The sequence below is a fragment of the Nicotiana attenuata genome, unplaced genomic scaffold, assembly GCF_001879085.1.
Source record: "Nicotiana attenuata strain UT unplaced genomic scaffold, NIATTr2, whole genome shotgun sequence".
In the NCBI taxonomy this organism is placed as follows: Eukaryota; Viridiplantae; Streptophyta; class Magnoliopsida; order Solanales; family Solanaceae; genus Nicotiana; species Nicotiana attenuata.
The window spans coordinates 275,243-287,274 of record NW_017670436.1 but is presented as its reverse complement, the minus strand read 5'-3'; the positions used below and the strand labels follow the sequence as shown (position 1 = coordinate 287,274).

The 12,032-nt window shown below is 39.5% G+C and overlaps 2 protein-coding genes across 2 annotated transcripts; one reads left to right on the top strand and one right to left on the bottom strand.

Moving 5' to 3' along the window:
- The first annotated feature begins 1,469 nt into the window (after positions 1-1,469).
- On the top strand, positions 1,470-6,822 carry LOC109239382 (phosphoserine phosphatase, chloroplastic). The gene is made up of 7 exons (XM_019405936.1): positions 1,470-1,890; positions 2,346-2,478; positions 2,572-2,676; positions 5,111-5,204; positions 5,632-5,781; positions 5,856-5,909; positions 6,316-6,822. Exons 1-7 carry the CDS (start codon positions 1,665-1,667, stop codon positions 6,439-6,441), a joined length of 888 nt encoding a protein of 295 aa, XP_019261481.1. The 5' UTR covers positions 1,470-1,664; the 3' UTR covers positions 6,442-6,822.
- Positions 6,823-7,825: 1,003 nt separating this feature from the next.
- On the bottom strand, positions 7,826-8,620 carry LOC109239381 (17.6 kDa class I heat shock protein). The gene has a single exon (XM_019405935.1). It carries the CDS (start codon positions 8,473-8,475, stop codon positions 8,014-8,016), a length of 462 nt encoding a protein of 153 aa, XP_019261480.1. The 5' UTR covers positions 8,476-8,620; the 3' UTR covers positions 7,826-8,013.
- Positions 8,621-12,032: the final 3,412 nt, after the last annotated feature.

The window sequence follows — 12,032 nt, the reverse complement described above, 5'->3', positions numbered from 1 at the left end:
GGGTACGGATGCAAATGAAAAAACAAAACGGGTATAAGTTAAAAAGAGGTAAAAACATAATTAGTCAATTTTTAAGAAAAAAATTCAGAGTCCTAGCAGGAATAAGTAATTAACAAAAGTGGCAGCTAATTATTTACATTCCTAACATAAATATAATCAATTAATTAATGGACCTCTCAATCGCTCCCATGTTCGTTGCTTATTTTTAGTGAAAGTCCTAAAAATGCCAAAAGGTAATTAATGTGATACGTTACTCCATTTAGTTGATTTATAGGGAACAAGATTGTACAACCATTAGACCACATTACTGTTCATTTTCTATTGCCTTTTTTCTTTTTCCTTTTTGGTTTTTTCCTTTTAATTTATCTTTTTTTTAAATGAAGAAAAACGACGATTTTCAAATATGGGAACATGATGGGAGGTTTTCTTTACATGTTTATTTATTTATATATATATATATATATATATATATATATATATATATATATATATATATATATATATATATATATATATATATAGTAAAGTGAAGAAAACAAGAGGAGAGAGACGATGAAATTAGGATATAACATAAGAGGAAATAGTGTAACTTATTCCATGATTTGTACCTCATTAATTGTGTGCATAACTTATACGATATGCTAATATTGTAAAAAAATCTGTCTAAACAACAAATGATATTATTTTCTTAAATATTCTTAAACAAATGCTCAGCCGTGTAACTTTCTCAATTAAAAATGGGCGACCAAATAGGGCGTCCCATGCAATTTAACAAATCACATGGACCTCCGTTAGAAAGTCCAATGACTACGAGCCCATATATATCAACTAGGGCTGTGCATAATTTGGTAAATACCGAATTACCATACCGAAATCGAAAATTTTGGTATTTGGTATACGGTATTTTGGTATTTGGTTTAAGTTTTTAAAAAGATTGGTATTAGGTATGGTATTTGGTATTTTAAAATAAAATACCGAAATACCGATACCGTACCGAAATATATATTATATTACACAAAACATATATTATCAATTATAACATAAATATAAAAAATCTAAAATTTTACTTTCCTTTATTCTCTAAGTTCATCAATTAACTCTAAACAAGTAACAAGACATTTCTAACGATCAAATATTTTTTTATGTACAATTTTCTCTATTTGGGTCGATATTTGCTAGTTTTGGACAAATTTTTTGTCAACAAACATTTTCGGTTTTCTATTTTTGAGTATTTTAATTAAGAATATTAGAGTTTATGGCTCAATGCACTAGTTAGTATTCAAACCGAATAAATCGAAGTTACCGAACCGAATAAACCGAAACCGAAAGGAGAAAAACCGAACCATACCGAATTTAATTAGGTGCGGTATTGGTATTGAATTTTAAAAAACCAAATAACGAAAATACCGAACCAAAATGTCTAGATACCGTACCGTACCGACCGACGAACACCCCAATCAACTGCAAATAAAGTAGGCCTAGTGATTTAGGATTCAGGTCCACAATCCTTAGGTGAGGAGCACTACACTGTATTCGCACCAACTGCACCTACCGTTCTCAGTGCGCATCTTCAAAAAAAGGATTCGAGCAAGACAACCTTAAATTACATAAAAAGATTTGATTTTTCTCGGAGGTTTGTGAAATTCAAGAAAATTAAGGTTTTAATGGAGGGGCTGATGAGTTTTCAAGCGAACTCTGTTCGTTCTGTCTCTAGACAGCAAAGTTCGGTACTAGTTCCTACATTCTCTTCAAAAATTACTAGTACAAGAGTTTCTGTTCAGCCAATTGGAATGGTGAGAAATTCCAGATTGTTTAATTCATTTGTTGCTTCAGTTCAGCCCGTTGAAGCCTCTGCTGTTACGCCTTTTGACAACACATTACCATCTAAAGGTAAACATCAGGATCTGATATCATTCTTGCTGGGACTAATATTTATTATGTATGTGTAAGTTAGTGAAAAATCTGAATCATGTTTTCAAAACTTTAGCATCTGTCGCATCTTGTTATGGATTGGTTATTTTCTAAATTTCTCTATTCCGGGAGGAGCCAAACGGGCGTGTCTGAATCTTGTCTTCAAAACTATAAAATCTGTCGTCTTTGTTATGGAGTCATTCCCATAATTTTGCTAATCATGCTTGTAAATGAAATTGGCCTGATAGAAATATAGAGAATTCAAGTTATGAAAAAGAAATATAGAGAATTCATGTAGCTGACTTAAACTAGTTTGGAATTGAGACGAAGCTAATTGATTGATGATCAGTAAAATGAGATATGGATTGAGTTTTATTATGGAGGGAATTGATTATGACTATGTAGCAAACTGACGGTTTTCTGAATTATGTTAGAGGTTCTTGATGTTTGGCAAAATTCGAATGCTGTATGCTTTGATGTGGATAGCACTGTGTGCATAGACGAGGGCATAGATGAATTTGCAGAATTTTGTGGGGCTGGAAAGGCTGTAGCAGAATGGACTGCTAGGTTAGCTGCCTTTTTAAAATGTAGCAGATAATGGTTATAATCTAATACTAAATGCTATTGGATTTCATATCGCATTTATCTTGACTTTGACAGGGCAATGAATGGCTCTGTTCCTTTCGAAGATGCATTGGCAGCTCGTCTGTCGCTTATCAACCCTTCATTGTCCCAACTCCAGGACTTTCTTAAGAGACCTCCACGGTAACAATGTGCACCTATGGTACATAAGGTTTCCATTTCTATGAACTATTTTTACCATCAAGACAACGAAATATTGAGTCATTCGAATTTTCACCTTTTATGGAAAATTGAACAGTTACATTTAAGGAGTGGATTTGCTTTATAGGTATAGACTATAGAGTGTTACTATCTGCTATTCCCCTTAATTAGGGGCCTTGATCATATCTGCCAATTTAGTTATTTGAAAAGACCTTTGACTGAGCATGCTATATGGTCATGGTTGTCAATTTTTTTTCCCCGTTGAATTCTTAAAACCTTTCTTGTGTTGATGTTCAGACTTCAGATGTTATAGCTGTCTGGACTCATTATTTCTGCAACTTGACTCATTACAGACATGTTGTAATTAACACAAAAACTATCAGTTGATAGGTTCTCCAAAGCAATCAATACATTAGGATTAAAATGCTGTTTTTTTTTTATGAAGTAATCAAATTGCATTAGTTAAGGCATCAAGAAGATGCAGAATTACAAAGAAGAAGGAATAGCTCCAGTACAAACCAGGGGTTAGTTGTTCTTTCCTAACCTCGGGGAGCTCTAGCCCTCTTTATTAATTATCCTAAGAGTTAAGTCTTACAGTTCAGACAACAGCAGTAGTAGTATTAAAAACTCAACCACCCTTCAGGATCTTTCAAGGATTAGCAAATTTTAAGAGAGGCCGTGGCCCCTGCCAGCTCTTTCTTCACTATGGCATTACAAAGGAAAAGAGATGGCTTGGCTAGAAGAGCCACTTAAGCTTTCATCATTATAAAATTGTTGAAAAGTGACATAACCAGTTTTTATTATAAGCCTGTGATAGAGATAGACCATAACATAAGCTTGGGTCTGGGCTCAGCCTTTGTTATATAAAAGTTTTGCCCTAAAACTATAAGAGATGGCTTGAATTCTTCGCTCGTGTTCATGCCCACAAGTTGCCTGATACAACTATAGCAGACCCATTGATTCTGATTTAAGGCTATATTATCCATCTAGGTTGTCTGAATCAGATGTCAGTGCCCAGTATTTGAAATGGTGGAGAAAAGAAGTATTATTTCTAGCTGTTGCATTCAAAGGAATGTTGCGTGGACTAAGGAGTAAAAGAAGATCAAGATGGCTTTCTAGCCTTTATGTTCCTCCTGCTTTTGCTCCTAAGTTAAAACATGTGAAAGTAGCAACTGACTGTAACTTAAAAAAAAGTAAAAATGGAGAATTACCCTGATTTCCACCCAAATGTGGTGAGGTAAATGACAAGAAGAATATATCGATGGTGGAAAAGAAAGTAAAAGTGGAGAATTACCCTGATGTTCCCCCTGGTTTTCCACCCAAATGCAGTGAAGTAAATGAGAAGAAGAATATTTCTATGGGGATTTCACAAACAATGGATTTCAACATTGCGCCTCCTGATTCAATGGAGAAGAATACTGCAGAAGAAAGAAGTTACACATTCCCTGACTATGCACATGACAGGAACAAGACTAATAGTGTAGCTCAAAATCTGATTACCAGCAAGCAGAAAACTGGGGAAAGAACTAGTTGTGTTGATATTAACTTGCCTAGTTTAAAGGATTTAGAAGCTCATCTTTGCCGGGTTGAGCGACTAGTTGCTTCACACAAGAGTAGCTAGATTTAATATACTTAATACAATTTCAAATGCATATTTCTTTTTCTTTTGTGTGGTTTACTTGCTCCAGGGTGTATTCTTCGTTTTCCTGATTGGTTACAGCTAATTGGTTCCTCCAAATTTCATATCTTATTCCTTCAGTCATCTGTTAGTTTGTGAATAACAAGGATATACAGCTTTGCGTAATTGACTTTCAGTATATCTATGTCCCCAAAGAAAACGCAAATCAAATAAAGAAAATAAAAAATTAGAGGGGGGTCAAACTTCCCGACAAGGAATATCGCTACCTTAGGACCGTTATAGTTACTGTTGCCGTTCACCGGGGCTTCGGTCGCCAGGGCCTGGAGGACTGACAGGGCGCACTGTTCCAAATGTTCCTGAAAATTCTTGCTCCCATTGGACCATTTGTATCTGTGCACTCAGCATACCGTGTCTCCCTGCTTGGCATAGCTATAAATTCATCGATAACAATTCTAAAGGAAATCCCATACAATTTATAAATTTTTCAAGTGAAAAGACAATTTCTTTTTGTATTAAGCAAAACGCTATATGATAATCTGGCTAATCCTTCAATCCCTAAAATTGCCAGACAATTCAACTTTGTTATGGTGTCTCTTTGAAGCTAGTTGGTTGTTTTTCTTAATCAGCTTGGGTTGTTGAAATCTTCTCAAAAATAATCTTGCTTAATCCATTGATGCCAAATAAATCAACTAGTGTCTGGTGTCCCTTTGAAGCTCGTTGATTGATTACTTTATAAAGCTTAGGCTACTGAATCTTTTTTGGTTGTGATTGGTGCAGACTTTCTCCTGGCATTGATCTATTGGTCAAGAAACTGAAGGATAAAAAGAAAGATGTTTATCTGGTCTCAGGCGGGTTTCGTCAAATGATCAATGTATTTCCCTTGTTGAAATGTTTATTTTATGGTTAGTTTTATTTGTTCATCTTGCACCTGATATAAACCTATCAAAGATATGCTGTTGTGATTTTGCACTTCTTATAATATTCGGAAGTTTCAAACTTTCCAAGCGAGTTTTAAGCATCATTCTGGATAATTTTTCTATTCTTGACTGCTGTTACTAATTTCCAAGTTTTAATTTGCAAAGTGCTTTACTGGGAACAGTTAAAATTGGCCGGTCATCTGCTAGTTGCCCAATTATTTGGTGCAGTTATTTAGGTGAAAAATGTGCTTTGATAACTGTACTTTGATTGGTCATCATTCTATCTCCATATCAAATGTCTCTCTTTTTTTTTAAAGTTGTGCTGATCCCACAATGTGGTGTATTATCTCTATTTTTTCTAACCATAACTCTTTCCTGAAGCCTGTCGCATCAATCCTTGGTATACCACTTGAAAATATTTTTGCCAATCAAATGCTCTTTGGGAGTAATGGAGAATTTGCTGGGTTCGATAAAAATGAGCCAACTTCAAGGAGTGGCGGGAAACCTACTGCCGTTCAACAAATAAAAAAGGTTGGTGTTGGAACAACTGGTGATGTAGTTGTTTATTTTAAGACGTCTTTTTAAAGATTGCTCTAATCTTTCAGGCTCGTGGATACAAATCAGTAGTGATGATTGGTGATGGTGCTACTGATCTTGAGGTAAGTAACCAGTTGCGCTTGTCTCCTGTTTGACCACCAACTCCAATCACCCAAAGGGTAAAAAATGGGTGATGGATGGAGTGATATATCTATTTTTTGTTTGAAAATCTACAAAAACAAACTTTGCAAACTCAGTTTTTGAGTTTTTTTTGCAAACCTTGTTAGTTTGAGTTGTTTTCGCCAAGACAGAAAAAGGAGTTAGTGATTTTTTAAAGATTTTCAAACAACACAAACAAACAGAGTTAGCAAAAACTCAAATTATTTGGGTAAACTGTGTGTTTGAAATGTTGAAAGCAACACTGTCAAACGTGTTTGCACTTGTTTATACTATTTTGTGAATTGTTTGCGGACTCTGAATCATATATCTCTTGACAGCATTTGCATTTCTCTGTAATTTTTGTTGCAGGCTCGTATGCCAGGTGGTGCGGACTTGTTTATTTGCTATGGAGGAGTTCAACTACGAGAACCAGTTGCAGCCAAAGCTGATTGGCTGGTGTTTAATTTTAAGGACTTGATTAACTCATTGGAGTAATGTGCTATCGGATCTTCACTCTTCCATCAGTATTTCGCGTCTTGACTCTTCCATCAAATATTTCTTCCTCGGGGCTTTATGCAGCTTTGTAGTTCTGTTCTTGATGTCATTTATTTTCCTCTTAAATTTTGCTATGAGGTATTGTGAAAAAATTTGAAATCTTGGAAACTGACTTCATTATGATTGGGAGCTAAACCGTCGTCTTGTTACTGCATTTCTAGAGAACTTATTGCATTGTCACCAGCCAGAAGGAATGGCGTTCACCAATAGAAGAAGCTATCTTTAATATAACAACCGTCTTCCTCGTCTTGTATTGTATTTTTGATCTTTGGCTTGATGTATAGCGAGTGTTCGGTTGAATATGATTCACTGTTACCTTTCTGGGCTGGTTTTATGTCTTGGCTTGCATGACAATGACAATATATGAAACAAGAGCAAAAGAATCATTTTGTATAAAAAGATACACATATTATATTTAAATTTAATGGTCAAAAAGCCTGATTCTTTTATGAACTATTTCATACTTGTTTGCTCAAAAGTTATCGTGTGCTTTATGAGTGCAAAACAATACAAATAAGTTATGGGAAAATCATAGCAAATCGTAATAATCCATTGGACCAAGCGAAGAACATAAAAATAAGTACTCAAGGTTAGGAGAAGAAATCTTAACAGCTTTTATTGACAATATTGGTTTGGTCTGCCTCTCCATGAAGAGGTTCAGAGCCTTACAGTGGTGTTTTCTCTTCCCATAAGATGGGTATATTTTTCTCTTCTCTCTCTTCTCAATATAGGTGAAGAAGCAGCCTCCCTTCTAGGGCGTGAGCTGGCAATAAATGGCCGTAGCCACGCTGAGGTTCCGTCCCCATGGGGAATGACTGGGCCGTGCCCTCGTAGATTAAATCCCATACCACTTATTAATTATGGATTAGCTCAAGACGAGATTAACTCCGTTAATTACCGTGAGATCGGATTCTGACCCATACAATACTTTTGGTTCATACATGTATAATACTTGAATACTGGTCACTGGCAAGTGCTCAGTAGTTTCAATTCTTTTTATATATTTAATTATTTGTAAGAAAATAAAATTGAGACCGCATAACAGGAGAACAAAAAGGACCAGCGCCCCTCCTAGCTTGACATATTACCAACCTCAACTAAATCTAACTCAGGATTTATCTAAATGGGAATTGAAGTATTGAACATCTGATTATCAGATATTATGTCGCAAATTCGATGAGCTTCAGTAAGTTTTGAACAACCTAGATTTGTTAATTTTGTTTTTGAATCTTATAACTGAAAATGCAGAACATGAGAACAGAAAGTACCAAAGAGTCTTTCACTCAAAAGGCCCGAAGAGAAACTGATAAAACAGCATAAAACATAGAAAGGCAAAAAGAAGGAAAGAGTAAGATAAAAGATTTGAACAGAACCTCAGTACAAAAACAGGAATATTATTACATTAGCGGTTAATAGGCCAAATAAGGAGACATGAAGGAAGAACAACTTTACATCTTCAGTACGCAATCCATAGAGTAGTTGCTACATTTACAGATAAACTTATATGGGCGTCTAACCGGTTATCTCAATGGACTTGACATCAGGCTTCTTCACCTCTTCTTTCGGAACAGTAACAGTAAGCACTCCATTCTCCATCGCCGCTTTAACTTGATCCATTTTTGCATTCTCCGGGAGCCTGAATCTTCTCATGAATTTGCCGCTGCTGCGTTCCACACGGTGCCAAGTATCATTCTTGTCCTCTTTCTCCACGTTCCTCTCTCCGCTGATTTGAAGAACCCTATCGTCTTCGATCTCCACTTTCACTTCCTCCTTCTTAATCCCAGGGAGATCTGCCTTAAACACATGGGCCTCCGGAGTTTCCTTCCAATCGACTCGTGTGTTGGCAAATGCAGAGGTCTCCCCTGAATTGGAACCTGGAAAGCCCAATTCCCTGAACGGATCCCATACGTCAATTGAGAATGGATCGAAGACGCTGCTTCGTCGATCGCCGAAGATTCTTGGAATCAGTGACATTTTCCGTGAGCTTTTTGAGAATTTTCTGAATTTGCTTTCAGGTTTCAAGTTCGTTGGTTCAAGGAAGAGGAGCTGGGTAGGTATTTATATTGTCGTAGAGGAGTGTTTAGTGCTTTCTCGATACTTCTAGGAATCCGTACCGATATTTCTGCCCAAGTAGATATTCTGGAACGTAGATAAGTAGACGTCGACTGTCAGAACTTTCTGGACCAATCTCGTTAAGCCCATACAAAAACAATCAAATGCGCTACAAAATTGGGTTAGCTTCTCTGGCTACAGTACCTTCCATTAGCGGCCCAAATTCATTAGTCGTCATCTATGCGAAACGTATAGATATAAATTATACCTTATAGGCATAATAATTTATGAACAAATTACTATTCTAAGTCAAAAAGTAGCGATATGTAACATGTTATAAAAATATAGTGAAGTACTTAAAAAGAAATTTTAACCATAATGTTTGGTTCAAAAGTTATCGATATACTTTGCAAGCTTAAAAACAATCAAAAGTAAGAAAGGGTAAATCGTAATCAAATATAATAGACCTAGAGATGAAAAATGAAGTTGTTGTTGTAGATCTAATAGTGATAATATGAACTCAAGAGAAAGTATTCGTTAGAGATAGCGATAGAGAGAGAATATGAGAAAATGAGAGAGTTGTATTATTTCAGAATCCTCCTCCTTTTACAATGCGAAGGTCTCCCTTATATAATAAGAGACTTTCCTCGAAATAATCAAAAAGTTACAAAAATAGGTAACATTTTCCTAGTGAAGACACTGAGTCCTAAACGATGTCGCTTTTGTCCCCACGTCCGAGTCGTACCCTTACGTTAGTCGGCGTATACTCACTGGGCGTACCCATTGGCGTAGAGACGCTGACGGTCAAATTTGACCCTATACAGTTAGTCCTCCCGCTCGTTGGAGACGCATTCGATGGGCGTCTTCAATGGGCGGAAATACAAACCTCGGCTTACGAGAATTTGACCTCGACCAGGGGCGGCAACATGAATGAGGTATGTATGACGTTGTTGAGCCACTGACGCGTGGCTTTCTTTTTGGAATGACGTCATCGCCTGTATGCGTCATTATTATATTTTCCCCCGAGGCGGTTCAGAGGATGATGTGACATTTTGGTTTCCCACGCACGTTTTGAATCATGACTCTTCGATTTCTGCGCAACTTATCCCTATAAATAGGAGAGAGGTTCGATTCGATTTAACTTTCAAACCTTCGGAAAGCATTTTCTGATTTACTCCTTTGTCTTTCTTTCCTGTAACCGTTATTTCGTGTGGGATTCGTCCACTTCTTTTGGAGTCATATTTCTCGTCGTTAGTGCATTATTTCCCAAAAAGAAACATCATGGTAAAACGTAATCAAGGCGGCAAAAAGACCAAGGACACTGACCCATCTAGGGTTCCGCCTTCCTCTGGCGGTGAGGGGGAGGAAGTAAAAAAGACCCTCGTTCCCCTTTCTGTAGACAACGTCCTCCCAAAGGACATGCATATTCGAAGGGATTTTCAAACGAAAAGTCCAGCCCTTCCCTGGGAGCGTAGCGATTTACTGCAATCTCATCTAGACGACCTTCGAGTGACACACAACATTCCGGACCATGTGAAAATAGCTCCGGCTGGGATGGATTACGCCAATGTGCACAGGCCTGGGTACTGCACATTTTATGAGTACCCGTTTTTGATCGGCTATAGTCTCCCGATCTTCCCTCTAGCGGAGGTGCTTTGCCGCTTTTACAATGTGTACCCGGCTCAGCTTACTCCTTACACCTTGAAGGTGTGCAGGATTCTGACCACGTACACGGCTAAGGCTGAGTGCGGCGTCTCAGTTCACCATCTCCTACAGTTATTCAGCCCTGGTTACTTGAGGGGTACCATGTTGCAATTGAAAAGACGTGGTACGAAGGGTTTGGTAGTTAGGGCTGACGACAAGGCCAACCGCCTCTTCTGGCGTAGGTACTTCTACATCAGGACGGAGCACCTAGTGTCTAAGCCTGAAGGATTCCCGGAAAGGTGGAACCCAGATCGTGAGTACCTTTATTTGCAGGATTCATGACTGTTCGCGACCTTGGCCATTTGGCCACTGTGATTTCATTCTTTTCTCTTCTTTTTTTTTTGTAGCGAGGGCTTCTCCACCCCAGTTTATTGATGATATTAAATCATGGGTGGAAAGATTACTACCTTATGCGGAGGAATGCCGTACTTGGGCTGCATTTCTTCAACAGTACGGCCCGTCAGGTAATTCCTCGGCCTTGGTTTGGAAACTCCCTTAGATTCTGTTACCTAACCTACTCGTGTTGGCAGGTCGGAGCGCCCCCAAGAAGAAGAAGGCCGTTGTTGCCTCGCCTAGGGCGGAGACCGACTATGATGGCGAAGACATACCCTGCGGCTCGTTCGGCGATGGCGCTCCCGAGGTTCCTCAGCAGGAGGTTGCGCCTATGGCGGCGTCTGCAAGTGAAGCGACTCCTTCAGTGTCGTCCCCGCGGCTTACGGAGGAGACTTCCGAAGGTGAGGAGCTGCCAGAGAGAAAGAGGCGGCGGTTGATAACGGGCAAGGGGATAGCGATTGAAGACGAGAGGGTAAGTGAACCTCGTCAAGTATCGAGGCCGATTTTTATGGTCGATGCTATCCGTTCTAGGAGGTCGGCTCCACAAAGGAGAGCTGTTGCCGATACCAGCCCAACCCGTGTTCCGGAGAGCGGTTCGTCGGCCGCTATTGAAGAAGTGGGCGATGGTGTCGCGAGGGCGGATACTGAGGCCGCCCGTGGAGATGCAGATGGGTTGACGAGGGGTCCAGCCCACGTAGAGATGACGGCGGGTAGGTCTAACCGCCAAATTATGATCCCAGGAGGGTATAACCTGTTGCAACACAGCGAGCAGGCTGCAGCGGATATGACCCTGTTATGTGCGGCCGTTGAGCGTGAAATGTTGGAGGGTGTTAGCGACGGGGATCTATCACGGAGGGTCACTGGCGCAGCCTTGCAGGTAGCTTTCAGTTTTCTCTGTGTGTCGTAGGGCTAACTGTGATGCGTACTGACCTGCCTTTTCTCGTTTTTCTCCTTTTTTAGACTCTCATTTTGGAGGTGGAGAGGAGGCGGCGGGCGCACAAGAAGGCACCCACTTTCAACAAGATGGCGAAGAAATACCAACGGTGCCGTACCAAGCATCGGGCGCTGGCGGACCTGCTCAAGCAGGACCGGGAATTTCGAGTGTTTCGTGAGGGGCTCGAACAGTCGGAGGCCCAATTGAAACGGAGGGTGGCCGAGCTGGAGCAGGTCGACGAGCAGCTGATGACTGCTCTGGCTCGAAACATTGAGCTGGAGACTCTTCTTCAGTCCAAGGAAGAAGAGTTGGAGGTTTGCCGTGGGGTAGCGGCGGAAGCTGCTGATTTGCGGATCAAGGTCGCCGCTTTGATCGCTGAACTCGATGCCAAGGCGGCTGAGATTGAAGTCCTTAAGCGGACTGCTGCACCAAGGCCTAATGAGGATACGCATCGTGAGGCGCATGATATGTGGGTGTACGCCGAGGCCAGATTGGTCGTATTCGAGGA